This window comes from Lathyrus oleraceus, chromosome 1, assembly GCF_024323335.1.
Source record: "Lathyrus oleraceus cultivar Zhongwan6 chromosome 1, CAAS_Psat_ZW6_1.0, whole genome shotgun sequence".
NCBI lineage: Eukaryota > Viridiplantae > Streptophyta > Magnoliopsida > Fabales > Fabaceae > Lathyrus > Lathyrus oleraceus.
Window position 1 is genome coordinate 296,222,530 of NC_066579.1, and position 22,649 is coordinate 296,245,178.

Consider the following 22,649-nt stretch of genomic DNA (forward strand, 5'->3'; position numbering starts at 1 on the left):
CGCATCTTTTCTGACGCCTTTGGGTCTTTTTCAAACCCTAAAGGATCATCGTCATAAATACAGTCCAAACACTGCATATTAACGTTTCCTTTAGCCAAAAGTGGCTTATCTGGAGACTCTGGCTCAATAGCCAAATTACCTTCTTTATTTAACACATAGGCTTCGACAACTACGTTTTCTTCAGCCTCTAGAGCCAATTTTATTTTGTTCTCGGCAACATATGTCGAAATCCTTGTTAGAGCTTCTAGCTCAGTCATCATCAGTGACATCCCCCCAGCCTGTCGGCCGGATACCTGTATAGGATGGATCATCTAAACGTTCCACATCCCAAATGAAGCCATGAGTCTCGTGCAGAGTTAGAGAAACAAAAGCTTCACTCAGATTAGCGTACACATCCTCGGCTAGAAAACAAGGAGAAATGTTGGCCAACTTTCTCTCGAATTCCTTCTTGCCGACATTGTTCACGTCAGCCATGAAGTACCCTTGGTCGGCTTCGATATTTTCGACCACTCCACCTTCTCTCCAAATCACCAATCTTAGGTGTGCTGAAGATAGGGGTGGCAAAATGGATGAATTGGATGGATATGGATTGGATCGTTAATTGATGGATCAAAACAATCCATTAGTCCACTAACAATCCACTAAAAGTTTTTAAAAAATATCCAATCCAATCCATCAATTAAGAATAAAATCCATCCAATCCATCCATTATCATATTTTTAGTGGATGGATATCCATCCATCCATTATTTTTTTGAAAAATTTATTTTTTTCAAAAAGTTTTTTATTTTTTTTAATAAAACAATATCAGTTTTTTTCGAGAAAAATCATTTTTTTCAAAAAAAATATATTTTTGTATTTTCGAAAAAAATAATTTAAAAATCGTTTTTTTATTTTCGAAAAAAAATAATTTTTTTATATTCGAAAAAAAATAAGGACCTGTTTGATTTAGTTTTTAAAAACTGTTTTTTAATTTTAAAAAATAAAAAAATAAAAAACCTGTTTGAAAAGCTTCTTTTTAAAAACAGTTTTATAAAATTATTTTTAATTTTTCAGTTTTTAAAACTTAAAAACCAAAACAAGATAATGATGTTTTATTTTTCAATTTTAAGTTTTACTTCTTAGAACAAATAAAAGAAACACGGAGAAAAGTGTCACTTTTCATTAATGGTATAATTGTAAATATAAGAATTTGGTTATCTATTTTTACATTAGACTTGTGCATTGGATATCACTTTAAATTTTTGCTTCCTGTTCTCATTTTATGTTATCCTCCATTTTATTTTGGTAATCAGTATACATATATAATAATATAATATGATATATGATTTGAATATAAATAATATATATTATACATTAACTTGAATAGTAATTTATGCACGTGACATATATTTTTATATTTATTATTATGTGACATATATTTTTATATTTATTATTTTCTTATAATACAAAGCATATTAAATTATTAAATCAAATTAAGTATTAAATCAAATTAAGTATTAAATCAATTGATTATATAATATACTTAATTTACATTCAACATAAATATTTTTTTATGATGGTAATCAATCAAAACCATTAAATTATTAACGATTTTTCAATATATAAAAACTTTTAATTAGACATAAATTTCTATTTTATTGTACTTTGCAAATAATTTTTTTATTAATTTGTAACAATATTGTATATCAAATTATAAGTATTTGAAAATTCTATTATTAATTATAACAAAAGAGTATTATTTTTAATTGTTTAAAATGATAAATAAAAATTTTGACGGTAAAAAAGATTGTTTGATAATCAATTTGGTTTTATGCCTGAAAAGTCAATCATGAAAATGATCTATCTACTACGACGTGCGATGAAGTAATATTGGATGGATCAACAAGACTTACATTTAATTTTTGTTGATTGGAAAAACCGTGTGATGTAGTGCCTAGAGAGATTTTGTGAAAAATCGTAAAGAAAAAAGGGACTAAGATTGCATATATTTCATTTGTTTATCTCTAAAATAGTTTTTTTTATAAAAAATAAAACTATCAACAAGACAAAGTCAAAGGGCACATCAACCACCTATTACACCCATTACATCACCTCAAGGGTATTAACCTTTAATTCCATATTTTAATGTTATGAATCCTAACCTATGTGCCTCTTTTACACAGAGTTGGAACGCTAATGATGCATGTAAGAAAGCCATGATTTCACTAAATGACTCTTTAAACATTTTACAAATGTAGGTACAAGATTCAATCTCCCCATATCATAGAGTGTCTAATTAGGAAGAGTATTCATTGTCCTAACGACAAACCTTTTTATACAAAGGGAACGGGTCCTAGTGGGAGTGCACCAAGTGTGGTGGTTAATGTTTGCCCCGACGGCGAGAACTGTGTACGGTGATGCTTTGTGATGGTTTAGAGGACCTAATCACGTGAGATGATAGACAAATAATGATTTAGAAAACCTACTCACGTGAGGTGATAACCTAAGATGATACATGACCGTCGCCCCCTCATGAGATGTCCTATAATCATCGCCTTAGTCAGGTCATTCACAAATATATATATATATATATATATATATATATATATATATATATATATATATATATATATATATAGTGTGACATTGCACACAACTCTTATGAATTTGCATGAATATTACTATTAGTTGATGTATATAGTGTCATGGATATGATCAAGGCACTGTTTTTATATTGAGTGAAAATCACTTGGTCAAATAAAATATACCTAGTGAAGAAATTATCCTTTGATGAATCCCTTTGGCCAAAAATGTAAAAAATCTTATTTAAAAAAAATTATAACCCTTATCCCTCGAGAAGAAAAAAATGTTCATACTTTGGTGAGAAAGAATTTGTTAAAGAAAAAAGTCAAGTATGTTAAAAATTGATGATTAAAAGAAAAGAAAAAGAATGATACTCTAAAAATAAAAAGAAAATAAAATAAAAACAAAGAAACAAAATGTTAATTATTCATCTTAATCATAGCGTTATATATGTTTTATTTATTTATTAATATTGATGATTATCTTTGTTTTTAATGCTTATGATGAGTTAACTAATTATAACTTGTTGTAATGGTTTTCTGAAAAGATTTTTATCCGTTAGATATTACATTTTTGACACAAATTTTAGATTTAACATTCACATATACTGTCGAAATCTAATATTATTGTATTGATTAACCGGTTAAGAAATAGTATATTAAGCAATATGATTAAGTTCACGTTGTTGTTTAGATTTTTCCAAGTATTTTGATTAAAATTATAGAAGTTATTGAACGACTTTTAAATACCGCATCAGTCCCATAAATACAGAAACAAATATTTATTTTTGTTACTACTTAACAATTATATATTTAATTACAAGAAACTTCTATCTCAACTTTATTTAATATTAAAATTATGCATTTGTATATTTAAATATAAGTCATTAAAACTTTAATTCTTAATTATTATAAAAGTCTTTTTTATTTTATATTATTTAATAAATAATTTTTAAAAATCCAATTATCAAATAGATTTTTCATTTTCCCATCTCTAAAACTATTTCCGAAATTAGTTTACCAAATGAATATTTTTATTTTCTCATTTCTAAAACAATTTTAAAAATTATGTTACCAAACAAATTTTTTAATTATTCTCTTTTTAAAAACACTTTTCTAAAACAATTATGTAAAATATATTTTAAAAAGTAAAAAACAAAACTGATTCAAACGGGCCCTAAATTTTTCGAAAATAAAATCAAATTTTGGTATTTTTCAAAAAAAAGATTTTTTAATTTTTGGAAAAAATCGATTTTTTGTATTTTCAAAAAAAAATATTTGTTACTTAAAAAAAATGATTTTTTTTCGATTTTTTTTTCAATTTTTTTTTTAAAATTAGATAAAAAAATCCATTGGATCATTAAAATGTGTTGGATGAATTTGATAATCCATACTTATAAATGGATGGATTTAATTCAATCCATTAACTTAATTTTTATGTAGTGGATGGATTAGATGGATTTTTTAATGGATGAATTAGATGAATTTTGTCTTAATGGATCCAATTGCCACCCCTAGCTGAAGATGGCACGGCTTCGACACCATGGAGCCATTCTGTGCCAAATAGCAAGTTGTAGCTTGGCTTGACATCTATCACCATAAACAGTGTCAGTCTAGTTATTGAACCAACCGTGATATTCACCATGATCACACCCATGATGCTTTTCATTTTGCCCCCATAGTCGGACAAGACCACGTTGTTAGATCTAATGTCAGTATCATATTTGCCAATCTTCCTAAGAATATGGTGTGGCGTGATGTTGACAGTGGCGCCACAATCTACAAACACTTTGTTGATAGTCACACGTTCCACTTTGGCCCTAATCAACAATGGTTTCAAATGATTTTTCATAGTCATCGTGGGCCTTTCAAAAACTGCTTCTTGGCTCTCAGCAGAGCCATCATTCAACACAAAGTAGCATCTTGGCTGATGTAAAGCCATTTCTTCAGCGTCGACATCATTTACCGACTCATCTACCTCAGTCACGCAATTATATTCTTGTGGTAGAATTGACACCACGTTGACTAAGATGTCCAGACTTGCTTCAGATTTTGAATTGAAGTCATCAGTAACTTCATTAGAACATTTCTCAGTAGGTCGACGGACATACTCCATGATCCGTTCTTTTGCTGCTGTGTCGACCTTCACAACAACTTTCTTTCCAGCATTCGCCCCATTGGTCATGCCTTTTTCAGCTATTCCTCTAGCAGCCTCTCTTTCGGCCTGCTTACGCCTCTGAAAGCGTCTTCATTGAGTCCTCGACATGGGGATCTTCCCCAAATAATTTTCAGAGACATGAGTCCTTTTCTCAGATTTGAACTCACGCCTGTAGTTGATTGCTAGACCTCCTATAGCAGCAGCAACCCCTTGTGGGGTTTCTTATTTTCTCTGAGGCTTGACCCAAGTGCCTCTAGGAACACTTGCCGACGGTACGAAGCTCCTAGGCCTCGCCTGAGCACTTTCCACAACCTTCTTTGGGACTCTTTCATTCTGGCGCTCTCTGTTTAGCCCATTTCTTTTGCTCTTACCCAATTGTAGCTTTTGGAAATTTTCAGCAGCTATCTTGTCGGTGACAACACCACATCTAGGGCACAAGCAAACTTGTGAACCCTTATTCTTGTAGCAATACAGCAAATCTACCAAGTCTTCATCAGCCCTTGGGTAAACTTCAGCTATGTCGATATCTGGGCTTTCACCAGTTTGCTCCAGCATGTCGGCCTCATCGTATTCGGTGATTTCGACCATGTTGATCTCGACTGGCTCCACGAATTGAGCTTCCTCCTGGTGGAGAGGGTCAGCGTCGATCTTCATTCTGCGGCCAACAAATTTCAGCCTGCCTTCTTGAATCGCTTTCTAAACCAGATCCCTGAAAAGGTAACAATTAGAGGTATTATGACCAAGATAATTATGATACTTACAAAATCCTCTTTTCTGTCTTTGTTCTAAGGGTGGTATTTTAGTACCAGGTGGCACCACTACTTGGCCATCTTTAACTAACAAATCAAAAATTTCCTCACACTTTGTCACATCAAAAGTATAAGTTTTCGAAGGGAATTTTGGATTGTTTTCGACAGGATTTTTTCCTTGCGCAGGAAGTAATGATCGACACTCATAGGCAGATCCTAGATTTAACTCAGCCACGTCAATTTCTAATTCGGTCAATGAGGTATAATCAGCCTCATATATTGGATCTGTCGCGTCATACCAATACATAAAAAACGACATTTGACAACATGTTCTTTGAATTAGTTTCTCGTGTTTAGGGAGCCTGTGATCCTTGTGTCAACACAGTGTCTGCTTCTTTTGTTGATGACTTCCTTTGCTTCTTAGCCTTGGTAACCTTGTTACTACCTTTCACTAATTGTCGATCCATCGCTGTTTTTCCTTTGCAGGTTCTTGAATTGTGTCCTAAAATCCCACAATTTTTATACTTAATAGTTGTCAAATTTCTTATTAGTACATTTCTTGAAGTTGTTTCATCATTAGCCTTGTTTATTTGCTTATTAGGTCTACCAGGAGCCCTTCTCATAACTGGGGGATTAATTTTTCCCATTTGAAGCAGGCCAGGGTCTTGGGCCATTAGATGGCAGGATAATGTACAAATAAGTTGCCTCGAAGCTTGATTTCCTGAAACATTAGATCTAGAAACCATTTCCAGGTGTCTTTTGTCTCTGCTTCCACCACGACATATGCAATTAGATAAATCCTATTGTTTTCATCTTTTCCTACTGTTGCCATTAACCGACCACCATACTCACCCTTCAAGAAACATGTATCAATACCAATTAAAGGCTTACATGTATGTGCGAATGCAACTTTACATGTCTCAAGACATACATATATTCTCTCAAAAACAGGTCCAATATCAGACATACCACACTTGACTATCATTATAGTATTAGGATTAAATCTTCTCATCCCCTCAACATGATTCCTCAGATAAGCATATTGCTCAGTCTCAGCACTTTGTATTAATTCCAATGCTCTTATTTTGGCCATATATGCTTGAGCTGATGACAACTTCACATCCCACTTTTCAAGTGGCTCTGTAATTATTCCCTTTGACCTAATTTCAGGTGTTTGTCTCAAGGATGGCATAAATTTCTTAGCTAACCATTCTGTTTTAGCTTGCCTATTCTTAGCAGTAATATGACAATGGTCTGACAATTAATTAACCGTAAACCCATGCCAAGTCATACAATGAACTGACACATAATAATAAAAAAAAAATCCACATTAGCATTTTCTGGGTCAAACTTGAGACGGGGAACAAAAACTCCAAAACCGTGAATAGATCAAATAGGAGACTAAAACTGTAATTTAGTCTTTAAAAAAAATTAATTAGCATATTTCTCAATTGTCAAATTAGAATAATTGTGCACATTAATGTACTATTTTAATATTTAAAAAGGAAAAAAATAGAGAACAATGTTACATATTTATATATATATATAGTTTTTTTAATTATTAAATCTATAAAAATCTAATTTTTTATTTTAATAATATTTAAAGGCATGAATAATTTGAGTAATAAACATTTTAAAGCTCTATACGGTTGGTACATAACAAAGTAAAGTTAAATTTTAATACTAGATAAAATTTTTAATAAGTAATTATTCAAAGTATTTATAAATGAGACAAAAAAATATTGATAAATCATTTGAAATCCATGATTTTTTATTGAATAATCATATCTTTAGTGAAAACTCATTTAAAAATAAAATGATATTAAAAAATGTCATAATAATGAATACCGTTATTTTATTTTTATTAAATGATTATTTGATTAAACTATTAGTACCTATCCAATTGAATTCAAGAGTTGCTGAACTTTAATTAAATAAATAAAACCTAATCTATAAAAAAAAACTATTTTTTTTACAGTTAAAATAATTTAACTATTACTTTTTACATTAAAAAATGAACTACTAAAATTTAAAATTTGGGAGATACAAAACAATTGAGTCACACAACGCAAACCTTCAATCCCAAAACACAGAACGCACAAGACTCGCCGATATTCAAGGTTTCTTCTTCCTTCTTCACTCTCTGCATAATTTCTAGGTTTTTATATTCCATTTTTTTCACTCTTTCATTGCAGCAATTTTTTCAATGCATGTCGTTTGCATTTGCATTTTGCCTCTTTCACTCTTATTGTAAACTATTATTCTGTTAATTTGCATTGCAGAGACTTTGAATTTGATGGTATGGTTTCGGAATTTATGATTGCAGATTCTGTTTTTGTGAGGTTTTTCTATGTTCAGCACTGTAGTTGTTTGTTTAATGTGGTGATATGAACTGTGATTATGTTAAATTGGATTTGATTTGGTTTTCATTAAGGAGAAATTTAATTGGTTGTGTTTCAAATTGGAGTTATATGATGTTGAATTTGATGACATGTGTGTTGCTTGCTATGAAACATAGGCATTGAACACCGCACTGATACGACCACAGAGGCACGAATGTGGCCTCTCTGTGTTGATTGCTACATACGTGACTAGATAGGTTTTTTGTTGATGAAGTTATTACTTTGGTCAATTGATATTCTAAACTTAAACTAAGTTCAGTGCAAGGTTTTAAATAACGGTTGCGGTCGCGTAAAGGCTTTTGCGATTTCAGTCAGTACATGTGTTGCGACACTAATTGCAGTTGTTGCAGTGTGAATTGATTGCAGTTTTTTCTTTATAAACAGTGAATAACGGTATCGGTATCTTGTTCAGATACCGTTTTATCGCTGCCGTTTTTGCGGTGACAGACTGTTTTTAAAACCTTGTTCAGTGTATGGTAAGTAGCAAAAGAAAATGTGGTAAACTTTCTGTTTGTTTTTGTAAGATGTTAATTTGATGATGATAGTGTTGAGGGTGTTGCTTTGTCAATTGATGTTTTCTTGATCTCTATCATTGTTTATCTTTGGTATGTTTCTCATGCAATGGACTTGTGTGGATATGAACATTGTTTTGGATTGAGAAATTACTGTGATCTTACCGAATCTCCATTGTTGATTTGCAGTTACTTGCTTCCATTATAAATCCGTAGACGGTGGAAATACGGATTATTTTGGGTGTCGTATTATTTAGTTTTGAGGTTTATGACTGTGTTGGGTTTTCGGTTTTCACTATGAGCAATGTACCTAAGAGATCTCTTGAAGAGTCGCCTTCAAAGCATCCACATCAAGATTCAGGTGTAATTTCAAAGTTTCTTTCATCAGTTTCGATGGACCAACATGTTCCTCATGAAATAGGTCAGGATTCTCGGGTGGCGAAGACACTTCGTGTTGAAGGTCGTGATGCGGATAGAAGATCTCCTCTTCATTCAGTTTATCGGATGCCGTTATCTTCAAATGATCCTCAGGCAGATCATCAGATTGGGACTGAGAATAGGATTGAATCAAGGCAATCACGTGGAAATACACCAGTAGAAGTTGGAAAGGAGTATCCCACAACAGAAGAAAGGGAGTGTTTGCAAGCTCGTGAGGCTGTTGTGGAAAACAAAGTTGATTCTAAAACTGAAGATAGAAAACGAAACGATGTGAGACATCGAGATTGGGGGAACAAGGAAAAAGAGAGAAGTGATCACAGAAACAGTACACAAGTTAACAATATCAATGGTGAAAACAAAGAGTCTGCCAAAGAAGATAAAAATGCAGAAAAATGGGAAAGGAAAGATACTCCAAAAAACAAAGAAAATTCAAAAGAGAGGGAGAAAGAGCATATCAAGAGGGAATCATGGAACGGAATGGAGAAAGGAGTTTCATGTAATGAAAAGGAACTTGGTGATGGATCAGTAAAAATTCCCGAGCATGAAACTGTATTACCAGAGCAGAAGAAACATGATGTTGATAGGAGGAAAGAACGGGACACTGATTTAGAAGGAGAACGACCTGATAAGCGCATTAAATTTGACAAGCAATCACAAGATGAATTTGCTGATGGGGAGGGGAGTGGAGAGAAAGGGAGCGAAGACCATAGTTGTAATGTTCAGCAGCGTAAGAGGATACAAAGATCGAGAGCTAGCCCTCTCATCACCAATCTTGAGGCTCGTTTTGGACCCCACGCTCAAGACAATGAAGAGTATTTTCTTCCTCTACTTTCTCGTTTACTTATTTTATGAGAAGTTACTTATCCGGCATCTTTTTTTTTACTTCACATACACTCTTAATACACTCCATGTGATTTTTACTCATAAAAGATGAAGCTTCAGAGTCCTATTAGAAATTTAGAATGGTTTTATATTTTTCCAGTCATTTTTCTATTGTTTCTCATTTTTCAATATGGAGGACTCAATGTCTAGGTATTTTCTAGGGTTAGCACAAATTTAGTCAACCATTGTTCATCAGTATTTTCCTAACCTAAAGTATGTAGGAAAAACAAGTACTTTTGTAGTGTTCACAATAGGTAAATTTTTCAGCACACAAATCAGCGTCGGTAAGTAAACACCTTAAAAAGAATATATTTAGATTGGGGTATCTGTAGTGCGTACTCTTTTTGTATTGCAAGTTCTTCAATATCTTGTTTTAATAGTAATAATAATAACAAAGTCTAGTTAAAGACTTACAGGTAGCAGTCAAATATTTTATAGGCTAAATTGGAATAGTTGTTTTCATTCTGAAGAACTTTTGCACTTTGAAGATAAAATATATATCTAATGTGGTAACTGTTGCACACTGACATGACAAGTGATAAGAACATAAGATAGGTTGTTTCTCTTATGTCAAATTGATAGTTTTGTTCCTCTATACTGCATTACTCTTTGTGCCTTGAAGCATCATGTTAATAGAAGTTGATGCCTCATCTTTGATGCTTTGATTTAATCTTACCGTTTTTGTGTTTCGATTAATTGTCCTTTGCACTATTTTATTTTTTCTTTTAGTAATTACTGTTTCTTTTATCTTGCAGGTCTCAAGGTATTCTGCCATATTTTGTTTAGCGGCTCAAAGTTATTTGGCTTCTTGTAGATTTGTGCATTCATGAATTAATTTGGGATGTCAACAGACACTGCTTTATTTAGCCCATTGGTTTTTAACTTATGATATTTCCTTTGTACTACTTCCTTCTAATGTCTCGTGTTGTATGGCGGGGTATTTCAGGTAAATCAGAAGTACCATATGTTATTTATAACATTGGTGAAAGCATGCAAGAACTTATCAAGTTGTGGAAGGAATATGAATCGTCTCAATCTCCAGTTGAAAAAAATGCTGAAAGCATTAATGATGGCCCCACTCTTGAAATTCGGATACCTGCTAAGCATGTCATTACTACAAACCACCAAGTGAGATCAAACTTTGTTATTTTTAATTTGGATGAGTGCCTTTGTTTTTTGGGACATGGTACATTTATGACTGCTTTTACTGATTCTTGTTATTGGTGATGCCTTGTTCTTGTTTTGCTTTCTTTTGGTTTGTTTCTTCATTTCATCTGATGTATTCTCATACCATGTTATGTGAAGCATGTAGTTCTAGTAGCTTCCCCTCCCTACTGTTGCCACGTCAGCATAGCTAACCAAAAGTTAGTTATGACCAAGTGTAGGTTGAAGGAACTTGGGTGTAGGATTAGACTCGCTATATAACCACCTATAGACAGTCAATTTCCTCTCATGTAACAAATCTAAGTTACAATTATATTTGTTATTTGATTAAGAGAAGTTTAAGAATTTTGGTTCCCTGACTTATGATAGTGTTCTTGAAATCATTTCTGCTCTCATGTTATATATAAAATCACTTTGCATGTCTTTTTCGTCTGCTACATTTTTCTAGACCTGCCTTCAGTTTCATCTCATGCCTTGCGTAATGCATTCTTAAATTCCATTTTACAATGCTGTGTATGATTATCATGGACAAGTTTTATTGACTCTTCCCTACCTTGCCTAAATAAGTACTTCGTTGTTTGTTCGTGTTAAGAAATGTGGTTCGGCCTAACTCAAGAAACCGGCTCGGCCCCACTTATAAACACATGTTCAAGCCATATATATATATTATCCGATGTGGGGCTCTTAACAAACCCCATCACGCTTAGGACTAGACAATTGGAGCGTGGAAATAAATGGTGGGTGACCCGATAGCGGAAACCATAGTAGGTGGTCCATCGGATCTTAAACCAGACTCTGATACCATGTTAAGAAATGTGGTTCGGCCTAACTCAACCCTACAAAACCGGTTGATAGAGTGAGGACTGCCCCCACTTATAAACACATGTTCAGGCCATATATATATTATCCGATGTGGGACTTTTAACAGTTCGCAAAATGATTAGATGATGAAATGAAAGTCCTTTATTTGTTTCTTAGCTTTTTATTATATTTTTATCTTATACCAATTTCTGAGAGTTAAGATTATTATTATTTATAGGTCAGAGGTGCCCAGCTCTGGGGGACCGATGTGTACACATATGACTCAGATCTTGTTGCTGGTAAGTTTTATTACAGAAAGTGTGCAGCCAGCTTTCGATTGCAAATGACCAGTGTTGGCTTGTTGAAAATTTGAATTTAGTACTGATGTTGCAGTTTTGTTGCACAGTTCTCATGCATACTGGTTACTGTTTCCCAACGACTTCTCCTCCTCCCTCGGCTATAAAAGAGTTGCGCGCATGCATTCGGGTGCTACCTCCGCTAGACTGTATGTCCTTGTTGATCATAACAATGCACTCTTTTGTCATTATATAATAAAACCTTGGCACTGATGTCTTCAGTAAAACTTATGGTTATGCTAAATTTTCATAGCATTAATTGGTCTGTATATAACTATTGAGTAAAAAGACTTTATTCAATTTTAAAGTTTTAAAGTTTAAACGTGTAAATTTTTCATCTGGAGTTCCCACCAGCAGAATAGAGGAGGAGAAATAGAAAAAACAGGAACTATCTTATTCATTATATTCTATTAATTATATTCTATAACTTTAGACTCTTAAAAGAAGGCCCTTAGGCTTATTTATATCTGGATTTTTATCAATGAGGCTTAGACTTGGTGTTTGGATTTTATAGGAAAGAGCTTACACTTTTAAACTAGTCTGTATATCAAAATAAGATAGAGGTACTTGTATCGTAAAAAGTGATATCTATTGCACCAAGCACCCTCTTGAAACTTATTTAATTGTTTCTGCACAATGTTGATATATATACTTTTCTTCTTCATAGTGAGTAATCAGCTAGTTCTGTTGATTTCCCTCAATTGCTGTTACTGATACTGGCTTTACAGTTTAAGCTCTATTTGGATAATCTAAAGATGTTAGTTCTGTGTAATATCAGGCTATATTTCCACCCAGAGAAACAATCTGCGTTCCCGAGCTTGGGGTGCTGCACCTGGTTGTAGTTATAGAGTTGAGCGATGTTGCATCGTGAAGGTATTAATAAAGGCCTTGCAAAATCCCTTATCCTTTGAACTTTTGTCTACTGAATTATGTGATCTCTTCTACTTTAAATGCTTGTCATGCACTCTAGTTTTCTGTTTTCCATTCCAAGTGTATTGTTCTTTACTCTTTTTTATCTGTCACATCATATGAAAATGGTGTAAAAAATGTCGGATCTATCTATTCTCTTATGTTTATTAGTTGAAGAGAAAATGAAAACAGGAAACATGGGAAGTAAATGGGCGCCTTAGTTTTTAAACAGATGGTGACTCTGACTATTTTTATTTCTTTGGTCTTCAGAAAGGAGGCGGAACTATTGATCTTGAACCAACCCATACACACACCGCAACTATTGAGCCCACCCTTGCACCAATGGCTGTTGAGCGGACAATTACTACCAGGGCTGCAGCTTCGGTTTGTCCATTATCTATAATAAACCAACCTTTTTGCATTCAGAATTGAATTAATGGTTATTTTGCATTCTACATCACCATCTTATAACTTGTGTTTGTGATGCCTAAACTGTCATTAGCAGTGAGAAAAGTTGGGTTGGAGAGAGAAAGGTGTGTTTGGTAAAATTTTAAGGTGGAAAGAGTTTGTTTGCTTATTTGATTACCATATGAGGGACTTGTTAAATTCTTCACATTTACAATTTAAAAATGATTTACATTATCATCTAAACAAAGTCAATTCTTTAACATACTTTGAAAACATTATTCCTAAACACTTCTTTTATGATCCTTTTTCACCAAAACCTAGCACAAACAGAACCTAACATGGGCGCCGTTCTTCTTCAGAATACATCGCGGCTACAAAGATTTATAAGAGAAGTCACAATTCAGTACAACCTCTGCAATGAGCCCTGGTATGCTTGTTTTAGTTGGCAAAGTAGAGTCTAATATAGTAATAATCTATAGTAATATTGTGTTTTGTCTTTTAGAACACAAACAAAGACCAAGCTTGTGGAAATTTCTTAATGTTTGAAGCCGTGCTGTTTTGGATGATAATGTTTTGTTTCGTGCCTTATTTTTAGTATTTAATAATTATTATAACCATCAGGATCAAGTATAGTATCAGCATTGTTGCTGACAGGGGACTAAAAAAGCCGCTCTATACATCTGCCCGCTTGAAGAAGGGAGAGGTTCTGTATCTGGAAACACACTCGCGCAGGTATGTTCAACAAGATTCTTGACCAAAATGATGTTATGTATGTCAACTGTTATAGGCATTGTGTTTGATTTCTCTTTTAAAAAATGAGTGTTATAGTATTGTTTTTACTGTATGATTGCTTGTTTAATTTATGGAAAACTCAAAAGGATTCATGATGATGGTCTTGAAAAATAGCCTCGCTATGATGTTTCCATGGTCATCTTGACATCCGAGGTCTCTTGAAATCATAAAATTCTCATCATTTTCAATTCTTTGTAGATATGAACTCTGTTTCGCCGGAGAGAAAATAGTCAAAGCCAAACCACCAACTCAGTTGCACGACCCAGATATAAAAAAGTCCCCAAATCATCAGCTGCACTCCACAAATGGTAACAAATCTGATTCTGATAATGTCGTGGTTGACGTATTTCGCTGGTCTCGTTGTAAGAAGATTTTACCCCAGCGATTGATGCGCACAGTTGGCATCCCCCTACCTCTTGAATATGTGGAGGTATTTTTTAATCAATCTTTCATTTCTTTTCCACTGGCATGTAAATATTTTCCCCATATTTTTCACCTCAATTGAGCAACACTTACATTACTACTACTAAACGTGTTTGGTTCTGCGGTAAAGACAATTGATTTTGAGTGAATTGATTCTATAAAATTGACTTTAGCTAAAAGTGAGTTGAAGATAAAGTGATTTTATGTTTGGATATATTTTTGCACAAGTGAGTTGAACCGAAAATTTCAGTGTAGAAATTACGTTTAGATTCAAAAGCTACAAATCGTAATTTCAAATAGAATCAATTCTAGAAAACATAATCAATTATACTCGAGAGCAACCAAACATGTCAAATTCAATTCTACACATCCATAATCAATTCTAGATACTCCAAACGTGAAACCTAACATTCACCAAGTCTTTCTGATCCCAACTCCAAGCCCCTGATGTAAAACCCTTGTTTGGCTTGCTTCAACATGTGCAGAATCAGTCATTTTCTTACACAAGTTTTCTGAATTAATTGCAAAATGCAAATAGTTGCTTTTTTTGTGCAGTGATTGACATTCTGTTTTTCTGATGATAGGTGCTAGCAGAAAATATAGACTGGGAAGATGTACAATGGTCTCAAACTGGTGTTTGGATCGCAGGAAAGGAATATGCCCTTGCTAGGGTGCATTTCATGTCAATGAATTAGTTCATTCAAAACATGTGTTGGGATGATATAATGTGTTCTTTTATATACTTCCAAGATTATTTATACTAAAAAGTTATAGTCTTTTCATGTTGCTATAGTTTTCTGTATTTAATAAAGAATTAAGAGAGTAGATACCATACATGTTTCTCAACTTTCAAGGTTTTGTTGTAGCTTTTGAAACTTGCTTGGAAAATATTAGCATAATAAATGTATGAGAATCAAGTTTATATGGAAGTTATCAATTGTTGTTTTAATAAAATTATGAGATTAATTGTTACGCACGATCGGTGTAAAGTCAATGCATCACAATCATCCGTTTGTATTATTTTTTAAATGTTTCAAATAAAAGTCAAATCTTTTAAATATATCAGTGGTTATGCTTATCTGACGGTGTAAAAAATCTTTACACCGTCAATATATATCAGTTAAATTCTAAAATTATCGTTGGTGCATATAAATTATTTTTTAAAATAAAAATCTAGTATATTTATAACAAAAATTTACAACAATTATTTAATGATCCGGCGTTAAAAGTAATTATAAAAATATAGAATTGAGGTTTTGTATGTTTGGTTTTTTAAAATCAAAATTGATTGTAATTTTTGAGTTGACTTTATTTGAAATTAAGATTTACAGATTTGAGTCTAAACTCGATTTACAATGAATTATTTGTTTGTTCTCTACAAATGAATTGTTTGTCTGCCTTATTAGCATGGAAGTAGCTGATAATGAGTTTTGTGGTGGCAACATCTGCAGAAAAAAAAACTTGTCTCATTGGTTGAAAGAATTATTATATTTTTACCTTAAATTATCATTACATAGAAGCAGTCCTTAGACAAAAAAAGATATAAGGGGCATTATTTGAATCTGACACCCCACCACCACAATGTAACTGCTATTATTTTTTTACTTTTTATTTACTCCTTTTGTCCCGCGACCATTTCACACCGATTAAAAAAAAAATTAAATAAAAGAAAGAGAATTCAATTGACCATTTTACACCGATTAAAAAAAATAAAAATAAAAGAAAGAGAATAATATTTTTACTAAAGTGCCATTGTCTTATATTATAAATGATAAAAGTGATATTAATTAAAGGATAAAATTGAAAAAAGTGTATTGAAAATTGAAATGGATCATTTATTTTGGGACACTATTTTATTCCAAATGAGTCATTCATTGTGGAAAGGAGGAAGTATTATTTTAAAATTTTCTATTGTGTTATCGGAAATTTTCTGAAAATTTTAATTTTTTTTCCTACCCAAAATTTTGAAATTTCCGATAAACTCCATAATTTTTTGAAATTTTTGGTAAACTACAGAATTTTTTAAATTTTTTTGATAAAATATATAAAAATTTCATACCAAACATTTTAAAATGAATAATAAAAAATTTGATTTATTAACGAAAATTTTGAATAAACTATCAGAAATTTCCTTCGCATTTTTGATTCAATTTTTTAATGGACAATTTGAAAATTTTCATATGTAGGGGGTGTGGAGAGACAAATTAATTCCTCTAATAGAAAACCCTTAATTTATATCAGACTTTTTTTAACCAAAAGAAAAATAGGTTAAACAAAAAAATCAGATTACAAGAGGATCAGAAAGAATATCTAACTTGTCAAACAAGTAATCTTTTGTGATCTTACTATGAACAAAACTATATCAAAAAAAGAGATCTACAATTCAAACCCAGGTTGGCAAGAGAATCTGCACACGCATTGTTTCTCTAAATGTGGGAGATTATAAAATCAATATAATTCGAATAAGCAATACAATTAAGCCATCTCGATTTAAGCCTCAAAGGGACCAACTTGTGATTAGAAAAAGCCTGAACAACCAAGGTGTAATCCGAATTAAGCCAAAATTCCATCCAATTTCTATCCCTAGCTTTCTCCAAGGCAATAATGGCAGTAGAGAGCTCTGCCATCAAGGCAGTACCAACACCTAAATAAACACAAAACCTCCAAGGGCCATGTTGTCATCAATAGGCAAGCGTTTATGCATGAATGTCCATACCAACAGAGATCTAGAAGGAGGAATACAAGAGCTCCAAGGAAACATCAACCAGAAAAAGCAAGGAATGAGTTTATCCAAGAATAAATAAGCTTGTTTCAGAGAGAGGGGCCCATTATCAGTAGCAGACCAAATCTTCTCACCATCAAGGTCCATAATAGGAAGAGGAAACTTGTCCCACAAATCCTGAAGAGCAAAGAAGGTGGTTTTGAGGTTATCGAGAATCTTCCAAGATTTGTTGTAAAGAAATTCACTCACTTTGGAGGTACGAGTATTATTATAAATAACTGGAATTTTGAAATTTTGAGCCAAAGGTTCATCTAGCCAAGAATCCAGGTAGAAGTTGGTTTTAGCACCATTGCCAATCAACAAATGAGTGTTCTCTTTAACTATACCAAAACTATCTTTGCAACTACTCCAAATAGAAGACTTAATAGAATGAATTATGAGTTCTGTTATTTCTTAAAACTCTAAATGCCAAAAGCTGAGACCAACTGTCGTTAGCTTGATAGAATTCCTGTTGGTGTAAGCCCTAGAGGCCAATACTTTTGTTACTTGTATCGAATTATTTATTAATAATAAAAGGCTTTTTCTTTATTACGTTTGTTTAATAAAGTCCCTAGAATAGCTAGTCTGTTTAATGTATCAAGTATGACTTAATCATGAGATCACATTAAACATAAGGACACTATTCTTAAAGTATCCGTAGTCGAGCTTTAGTGTGAAGTGGGATAACATTAAAGCATTAAGACTATTATGTTTGTAGACTGATGATCACATCTCATGGATCATGGATAAAGAGTTATCAAGTCTTAAACATAGGTATGAATATTAGGAGTAATATTTATACCGGATTGACCCGCTATGAGAATACTATATAGAAAGTTATGCAAAGTGTCATAAGTTATTCTCATGGTGATAATGATGTATACCACTCTTCGACCTGAAACCACTATGGACCCTAGATGTAGAGTCGAGTGCTTTATTGCTGATCAAACATTGTCCGTAACTGGATAACCATAAAGACAGTTGATGGGTACTCCACGAAGCATGCTGAGGGACATGAGTGACCTAGATGGAATTTGCCCATCCTGCATAACAGGATAAATGTCTATGGGCCCAATATTGAACTGGACAAGGATGACACGGTCTATGCCTTGTGTTCAATATAGACATAAGGGTAAAAGGGTAATTATACACATAAGTATTATCACAGAAGGAATTGTCAGATCACATGACATTTTCGTGTCTTGGGTAGCGGTGATGTGTTGCTACGCTCACTGTTTATTATGTTAAATACATGATTTAATATAATTGCCAATGCCGCGAAAACCTACAGGGTCACACACAAAGGACAGATTGATGAGAGATAGAGTAACTAAGGAACACCGTAAGGTACGGTGCCCTTAAGTGAATTGTAGAACATCGTAAAGGTACGGTGTACTTGAGTAGAATACGAATTATGGTAAGGTACCATGAGCTTAAGTGATTTTGGGCATATTATAAGATATGGGCCAAAATACACTTAAGTGGGCTTTTTAACTTGAAGCCCACACAAGTGGTTCTATAAATAGAACCCTTGTGCAGAAGCATTGGTTGCGGTTGCATTATTTTCGTTTTCTCTCTCTCTCTCTCTCTCTCTCTCTCTCTATCTCTCTCACTCAAAGCCTTCATTCGTACCAGCTAGCACTGAGATTGAAGGAATCCGTTCTTGTGGACTGAGTAGAGACGTTGTCATCGTTCAACGTTCGTGATCGCTCCGTGGATCTGCATCAAAGGTTTTGATCGTCACAAGAGATCTGCACCAAAGGTTTCAATCGTCACAAGAGGTAAATATTCTATCACTGATCATGACCATTCGTAAGGATCTCTAAAGGAGAAAATTTTAATTTCCGTTGCGTTTTGGATCGCAATTCTCCTTCAGTGGTATCAGAGCCACTTACGAAACCATGACTCGGATAGCTGTTTATTTTCTGTATTAATATGATTAAAAGACAGAATGAATCAATTAATTAAACGAGTAATTAAATTTGGCATCATGAGTGTACGAGTTGGATGATTGATGTTGACTATGCTTCGGAGCCGACATTAGTATGGTGAAGCAGCGATACATCGATCGTCCATAGGTTACGCAATTGAGACCGATCAACTTATATATGATATAAGTAATCCTAATGCAAAGTACGGTATATGTGATATGCTGTTTCTGTTTCGTTCATTCAAACACTAAATGGTTGTTTTCCTTTGAGCGATCAATGGTCATTTGCTTTGGAATCCGACATTAGTATGGTGAAGCAATGACCCGTTGATCAATCATACTGAATCAACAATCGAGGAGGGGTTTACGGTCTGAAATTGGTGCATTATGGTTGGTGACGGTGCAAGTGTTGTGCCGTCAAAGAGTTGTGAATTTAGGGCTTTTGGAACACGTCTGTTGACTATTTCAAAGTTTTGTTATTTTGGCCGCGTGACGTTCGTCACGAGCTTGTGACGATCGTAACAAGCTGGACGTGACGGCCGTCACATGCTTTGTGACGGTCGTCACACTCACAAATCCAAAATTCTAGGCGTTTCTGTTTTTGGCCGCGTGACGTTCGTCATGGGCCTGTGACGGTCGTAACATGCCTGTGACGGTCGTCACACTCACAGAGTCAGAATTCTCGGGGTTTCTGTTTTGTGAATACGCAAGGGTTGTGTTGATGCAAAACGATGTCCATTTCAAATGAATTGTTCATTAAAATTTTTGGACAGGGGCGCTGCCCCTCCAACCCCGCAAGGGGCGCTGCCCCCTTGACCCCCGTCGGCTAACTCTGCGTAGTGTGATCGGTCGCCGAAATTTAATTTGGTTTTAATTAATTACAGGAATTAAAATTTAATAATAATAATAATAATAATAATGTGTTTATCATTATTGCCTTATGGTGATTAGTTATGGCCTTAGTTATCCTTTATTTTGTTTTGGGTTTTAAAATACGACCTGCGTGTCGTGCCTCTCCTTTTAATCTCTTAATGTAACTTCTTTTCTCATTTCAATCCCTCGTATGTAAAACGAGTTTCTTCTGTAATGTAATGATATGAAGAAAGAGAAGAATTCAATATCAAAGGAGGATAATGATATGAAGAAAGAGAAGAATTCAATATCAAAGGAGGATAATGATATGAAGAAAGAGAAGAATTCAATATCAAAGGAGGACAAAGTTATGAAGAAAGAGAAGAATTCAATATCAAAGGAGGACAACCTTGAAGATCTTGCTTGGAGAAGCTTAGATATTAGGTTAGCTTAGGTTCTCTCATTGGCTTGGGAGAACAATTGCGCTAGGGGCCATACTGTTTCATTATGTATGTTGATGCATGTGTATGTATGTTGATGCATGTGAATATATGTTGATGCATGTGAGAGACGATTTATATGATAAATAAGCCGGTGAGATCATAACAATTACAATTCCCTCAAATTAAATATTAAGTTTATGCTTTCCAAGTTTTAGCACTCATCAAGACTAGTATCGGATAATGTAGGTTTCGCCTACGCGAGGTGCATGTCCTATATTGGTAAGGTGCGATGGGATAATTGTAATATCCAACTGCTAAAACGATGGGTCAAACTTAATTATAATAATATTATATATGTTTAGAAGCAAGAGTTGGGAATGATCCATATGATGGATTGGAATAAGGAGTTATTCACCCAACTAAAATTTTCGAGAGTTGTATGAGATACAATTGGAAGGAGTTCCTACCTAAATAACCTAGTTTTGTGTAATCCGCCTACGCAGACTTAGAACGAAGTGAAATATGGATCTCGACCCACTAGAAAATCTTCCAACGGGATTTTCTGAATCAAATGATGAGGGTCATTTGTTTTGAGTAAAATAGTGGGAGCATATTTAATTAAAGGCCTAATTAAATATGTCAATGATACTTATATTTTCATTAATCTCAACAAACACCTCTATGGACCCTAGATGTAGAGTCGAGTGCTTTATTGCTGATCAAACATTGTCCGTAATTGGATAACCATAAAGACAGTTGATGGGTACTCCACGAAGCATGCTGAGGGACATGAGTGACCTAGATGGAATTTGCCCATCCTGCATAACAGGATAAATGTCTATGGGCCCAATATTGAACTGGACAAGGATGACACGGTCTATGCCTTGTGTTCAATATAGATATAAGGGCAAAAGGGTAATTATACACATAAGTATTATCACAAAAGGAATTGTCAGATCACATGACATTTTCGTGTCTTGGGTAGCGGTGATGTGTTGCTAGATACCGCTCACTGTTTATTATGTTAAATACATGATTTAATATAATTGCAAATGCCGCGAAAACCTACAGGGTCACACACAAAGGACGGATTGATGAGAGATAGAGTAACTAAGGAACACCGTAAGGTACGGTGCCCTTAAGTGAATTATAGAACATCGTAAAGGTACGGTGTACTTGAGTAGAATACGAATTATGGTAAGGTACCATGAGCTTAAGTGATTTTGGGCATATTATAAGATATGGGCCAAAATACACTTAAGTGGGCTTTTTAGCTTGAAGCCCACACAAGTGGTTCTATAAATAGAACCCTTGTGCAGAAGCATTGGTCGCGGTTGCATTATTTTCGTTTTCTCTCTCTCTCTCTCTCTCTCTCTCTCTCTCTCTCTCTCTCTCTCTCTCACTCAAAGCCTTCATTCATACCAGCTAGCACTGAGATTGAAGGAATCCGTTCGTGTGGACTGAGTAGAGACGTTGTCATCGTTCAACGTTCGTGATCACTCCATGGATCTGCATCAAAGGTTTTGATCGTCACAAGAGATCTGCACCAAAGGTTTCAACCGTCACAAGAGGTAAATATTCCATCACTGATCATGACCATTCGTAAGGATCTCTAAAGGAGAAAATTTTAATTTCCGCTGCGTTTTGGATCGCAATTCTCCTTCAATTCCAACACCGATGCAGGTTTGAGGCTTCATTGGAATTCTTTAAAGATCTTAGGCCAATACCCTATTCCTTTTGACTTTTGCAGCAGGTTTTCCAAGCCACAATCACAACTTTCTTCTTTTCCAAGTTTCCACTCCAAATGAAGTTTATTATCCAAGTTTCTAGCATTTTGATGATGATCAAAGGCCAATTATGCAATGGACAAACATACTTTGGACTATAATTTTAACCAACTGGACTGTTCTTGCAATAGAAAGAAGACTGGCTTTCTAAGCTGCTAGTTTGAGCTTTGCCTTTCCAGTAATGAAATGAAAATGAAGGGCTTTAGGCTTATCAATAAATATAGGAACACCAAGGTACAAAAAGGTAGGGAAAGCAGTGGTGAATCCCATGATATTAGCTAACATTTTATGTCTAGCATTGTTTATTGCACCATCATAG

At 34.0% G+C, this 22,649-nt stretch overlaps 1 protein-coding gene across 1 annotated transcript; it reads left to right on the forward strand.

Annotated features, from left to right (window-relative positions):
- The first annotated feature begins 7,492 nt into the window (after positions 1-7,492).
- LOC127131377 (uncharacterized) lies at positions 7,493-15,529 on the forward strand. Its single transcript, XM_051060306.1, has 12 exons — positions 7,493-7,590; positions 8,574-9,634; positions 10,460-10,467; positions 10,651-10,832; positions 11,908-11,968; positions 12,076-12,174; positions 12,804-12,898; positions 13,205-13,318; positions 13,702-13,769; positions 13,964-14,074; positions 14,333-14,564; positions 15,142-15,529. The coding sequence occupies exons 2-12, from the start codon at positions 8,682-8,684 to the stop codon at positions 15,250-15,252; spliced, it is 2,034 nt and encodes a 677-aa protein (XP_050916263.1). The 5' UTR covers positions 7,493-7,590; positions 8,574-8,681; the 3' UTR covers positions 15,253-15,529.
- The last annotated feature ends 7,120 nt before the right edge of the window (positions 15,530-22,649 follow it).